Source organism: Ixodes scapularis, unplaced genomic scaffold (assembly GCF_016920785.2).
Source record: "Ixodes scapularis isolate PalLabHiFi unplaced genomic scaffold, ASM1692078v2 PGA_scaffold6__148_contigs__length_123643588, whole genome shotgun sequence".
NCBI lineage: Eukaryota > Metazoa > Arthropoda > Arachnida > Ixodida > Ixodidae > Ixodes > Ixodes scapularis.
Genome location: NW_024609881.1, coordinates 72,276,996 through 72,281,911, shown reverse-complemented (window position 1 = coordinate 72,281,911; position 4,916 = coordinate 72,276,996). Strand labels below are relative to the sequence as shown.

At 43.3% G+C, this 4,916-nt stretch overlaps 1 protein-coding gene across 1 annotated transcript; it reads right to left on the bottom strand.

Moving 5' to 3' along the window:
• Positions 1 to 981: 981 nt before the first annotated feature.
• On the bottom strand, positions 982 to 4,487 carry LOC121838519. The gene is made up of 4 exons (XM_042294809.1): positions 4,332 to 4,487; positions 3,710 to 3,984; positions 2,581 to 2,732; positions 982 to 1,169 (listed from the first exon to the last, which is right to left on the bottom strand). Exons 1-4 carry the CDS (start codon positions 4,485 to 4,487, stop codon positions 982 to 984), a joined length of 771 nt encoding a protein of 256 aa, XP_042150743.1.
• Positions 4,488 to 4,916: the final 429 nt, after the last annotated feature.

Below are 4,916 nucleotides of genomic sequence, written 5' to 3'. Positions count from 1 at the left end.
GTTACGGCCCTGCATCCGTGCATCTGCACGTCGTAAAGTAGGCTTAGTGAGGCAGAAGCTTAAATATGTGCCCTCTCATGTCAAACTCCTAGCTTATAGCACACTAATAAGGTCTCGGTTGGAGTACGCTTGCACTATATGGGATCCTTTTACGAAGAAACATTGACAGGCTTGAGCAAGACCAGAGACCAGCAGTTTGTTTTACATATGATCGTTATCGCCGGCATGGCTCTCCTACCAAATTAATTAGAACTACTGTCGAAACCGGTTATAACGAAATCGGTTATAACGAAATAGCAGCTACAGCGAAGCGATCACAATATCCCATTCCCTTTTGCACTTCGTTATGACGGAAGTCGGTTATAACGAAATATCGGATCTAGCGAAGTGATTTCCGATTCCCGTTGACTTCGTAATAACAGGTCTCGACAGTAACATCATTCCTCTAGAAGATCGCAAGAAGCTAGCTAGATTGAAATTTAATTTTTAGTTTTGGTATCACGAACTTAGCCTCGAGTCATCATCCTACATTCAGCCATCTACTAAACAGACAAGACATGACCACACACAAAAAATAACTTCCATATTCGCTCACACCAATGCTTTTAAATACTCCTTTTTCCCCAGAAGTGTAACAGATTGGATCTCCTTGCCTCCCCATGTTTTTACTTAGGACTACGTTCTACGATCAATTGAACAGCTTATTAAAGTGTACTTTGTGTTTTACGTGGTTTATGTGTTTTCAATCGCCCCTCCTTTTCGTTTGATGTATAAATTCTAGGTATTGTGTGAAGAAAAACAGCATCCACTCCTGCTTGTGCTGCATTACTGGCCTGCAGTATCTTGTAAATACATTTAAAAAAATGTTTTGAGTAAAAAACAGCTGGAGAGAGCCACATGATATTGGTAGTTCAGATCGTAATGATACTGGCCACAACAATGCTGTAGAAGTTAGCTCATCAGCTGATGAAGACGACAAAGTTACACAATCTGCGGCTTCGCCTTGGCAAAGCGGCTGACTCTGGAGTCAATTAAATCTTTTTTTGATGGCCGTTCTGATAGGTTGCTCATATTTGGCTTTGGAGGTGTTCTTGTGGCCTGGAACTTCTCCAGAAAGCTTGAAGAGCCGCACATTCCAACAGCCACAGCCATCAGCTCCTGGACGTAGCCTGAAAGAAATGAGACCAGATGTTATCAAGAGATAAGCATAAAAAAGCGAACTGGTGAACCATTAGAGTCTAGTAAAAATATAAAAACAGTTATCTGCGTCTCCAAACACATGCTTTTAGACCCTCACTAGAAAGCTTTGCGATTTATTTGCCGTACGACCAAACAATTTGATGTAGAAGGGCCATAAAAAACACAACTCTTCATCGAGGGGGTGGGGAGCTGCAGTGCTGTCAGCACTAGTGCGAGCACTCATAGTCACTATGCGAAAACTGGCTTTCCATAGCTTGCATACTATGGCAACTAATGACTAAAGCTCTGTGCTGTCTGCCAGCCAAAGTTAGCCATTGCAATGATCACTGTTTCAGTCAGCTGCCCTGATGGTGTCGCTCTCCCTCGAGATTCTCGGCCTGTTCAAAGTTTATTTAGCATGCAAGAGTTTCGTAAATATTTAACTATGCTTCGTTTCACTTTAGACATTGCAACCCGATGGGGCTAATCAAGCAGTGCCAAATGCACTTTGATCATGGCCTCGAATAACATACTACTCAATGTGATATCTTGTGTCTAACACTGACAATACTCGGAAGTCCCGCAATATTTTTTTTGTTCGTGATCCGTTCAGGTGGGTTAGCTCTGTATACGAACTGTGCTCTACGTTTATTTTTATGTCGGTTCTTTTGTATAGTTATCGCCTTTATATTGCTTTCATTGTTGTGATGACACAGTAAATATAGTAAATTAAACCTAACTGGCTGGAACAGGGAGTGGAAACTCTAATAACTTTAATCAGGTCGGCTGGGTTTTAAGGATGCTTATTGTTGACATGACGATTTTTGCTATCACAAAGATCTACGTATTAAATACCACTGGTGTTCATAATCAAATGACAAAGCTTTGTTTTTCTCTTAATAAAAGAAATGGCAGTTTTATTACAATTTTTAGAAGTTGGATGAAATGTCAATTCAGGTACCTAGTAATAATATTCTATTCTAACATCACTTTGGTTTACCTTTGACTACATACCTAAAAGAACCATTCATGGCTGTTTAGACTGTCCTTCATCAGTCAGCATGTTGTTGTTGTGCCTGGTGTTTCTATATTAAAGTAGACATCTAGTTCTGTTTTTTGAGTGAATCAAACCTGTCATACAATTGATGTCAATAAAAGGTTGCACGGAGGTCGGAAGACAAGATAGACAGCGTCTTGCCATTAGACAGGCCAACACAGGAATCTTCACAGATATGCGGTGGTAGGAATGCAAATGAGGTGTGTGCCTATACGCTCCAAAAGTTATTTTTGCTGCTCCGAAATTGACTTTTGTATAATCCAAAAGGTGCTCCAAAATGACTAAAGCCAATCACATCACTAACATTGTCTGAAGGGGTGATTATAACATATGTGCATAGTTACCATGTGTGTCTGTCTTCACCGGACACACTACATGGTGCTCTTTACTTGCCGTCGGTGTCTTCACTTTCCCTTGATGATATCCATCTTTCGTGATCGCTTGTGCACGTTCCGCGTTCTCATTAAAGTGTAGTGCTGCCAGGCGGGTCCTACATGGTGTGCAAAGGCCAGGTATTACGACAAACCACAGCATTCCATTTGTTTGGCATGGCTTTCAGTTTATCGTGCCGCTCCCCTCTGCCGTCCTTTTTCCCCAACGAAAGCAACCAAAGTGTGCAATAAAAGAGCATTGAAAAGATTTCTGGGATAGTCTCTTTATGATTGTATTTCAGATGCAGCCGCAGCATTGAAAAACCTAGAAAGTATTGCTCCGTGTGCCTTCTTTTCTCATTTAAAAGTGCTCTCCAGCTTTCGTGGAGGGAAAAGCCAAACAAATGACCAAATGAAAGGACTGCCCATTGGGTAATCCCAAATTGGCTGAGCAATTTTTTAATCTGCAGGCTGCTGCACTTGTTGTGACTTTGATAGCCTTATCCCTAAACCCGCAAAAAGAGTCGGAGCTTTTGGGTTGAGTTCCTTGTGGGGGCAAGTAGAGATTTCTTCCCGAAGCATCAAGAGTCAGCTGTCAAATTTGTTGTTTGGTGCTTATACAGCGGTCAGTTAGTCTGCAAGAGGTTTTATAAACATTGTTACTTGCTGTAGATAAGAAATTTAGCCAGTGTAGTATGTGCACATTAAAGACCACTTGTATAGGCTGAGTCACTACTCAGCCTATACTAGCATGCCAATACAACGCTCATTCAGATTGAAATGTGCCGGGATGAGGATTGAACCCACGGCTCCCGAGTTTTGCAGGACGAGCTTATGCTTTACGCCAATCACTGCCGCATCAAACGGGAGTGATGTGCTTTCACCTTGATTGCAACATCATTGGATACTTATGATCACATCATGTAAGTCACTGTTGTGTCAATCACGGCGTGATATAGCAGCCTTACGTTAGTGTTTGGGTGGGTCACATAGTCACATTACCCTGGATACGCAGTCAAAAATTTCAGACTTTGGTATTGTAAGAGACATTATGTTGATCTAAAACTTTGGCCATGTCACGTATGTTTGTGTGTATGTATATAGCATGCCCTCTAATGAGAATGCTGTCGACTTTCGAGCAAACCCATTTAAGACGTTATGAAATGATTCCAGAGAAAATGTCTGGGTGTCGGGCGACAACTGGCGCAAGCCCTTCAAGAGGCGTATCGAGGTCACGACTGGGCATCTGCACGCTCCGAAGCCCGAAGAGACTTCGTGCACCACGCTGTGGTGGGTGGCACTGAGCACTGCATAGACGTTGTTGCCCACAGGTTCCATGCTGTCAGCTGCACCTTGTTGCATCCTGCCTAACAGCCACTGGTATCCCAATTACAAATTCCCATTAGGTTCTAATTGCAATTTTCCCATTGGTACCAGTTAGGTTTTTGGACAACCAATTGGTCACTGCCAATTGGAACCAATATGAATCATTTGGAACCCATTCAGGTTCCAATTGGAAAAATAATTTCAATTGGTGAGAACCATTGGCCAGTGTACTTTCAGTTGGAATCCACAAAAACCTATTGGTTCCTTGGTTCCAATTAAAACCAGTTGGAATTACAATTATAAGTAATGGCAATTTTTAGCTGGAATGCCAGCTGGCGACTGGCGGCACGACTGTGGGCATGACGGAGGATGTGGCTTTCGAAGTACCGCTCCCTCACCACAGCCACGGCGTCCACCAGTGCCACTGCGTTGAAGGCCCTCGTCCTGCTGACAACCACGTCCTTCAGGACATGGATGGTTGCCTTGATAAAATTGTTGGTGTTGTGCCCCCGTGTGGTGATGTTGGCATGGAAGAGCAGCACCCCACCTTCCATCTCACAAGGAAGGCTTCCACTTGTGCCACAAAAGCGTGGTGGTAGCCTTCAACCACTTCAAAGACGGTTAGCAATTCAACACGCAAACTTGATCGTCGACCTGGAACTTCCCCGTTCGGAAACTTCTCTGCGCCATCTGATGGGATCAAGGTCTGGCAATGTTGTTTTCCATGGGCAATTTGACAGCATCCAACCTTGTACGAAGATATCTCCCCAATATCAGAACAGCTGGTGGCCACTCCCTTGTGCAACACTGCCTTGAAGGCTTGCACAAACCTTTCTGCTAACCCGTTACTGCTTGGGTGATACTGTGCTGTCAGCACATGGCGTGTTCCACTTCTCTTCAAAAAATCTTCGAACTCTTGCGACATGAACTGGGTGTCATTGTCCGAAACCCATGTCTTCGGGCTTTCAAAACATGAAAGCAGT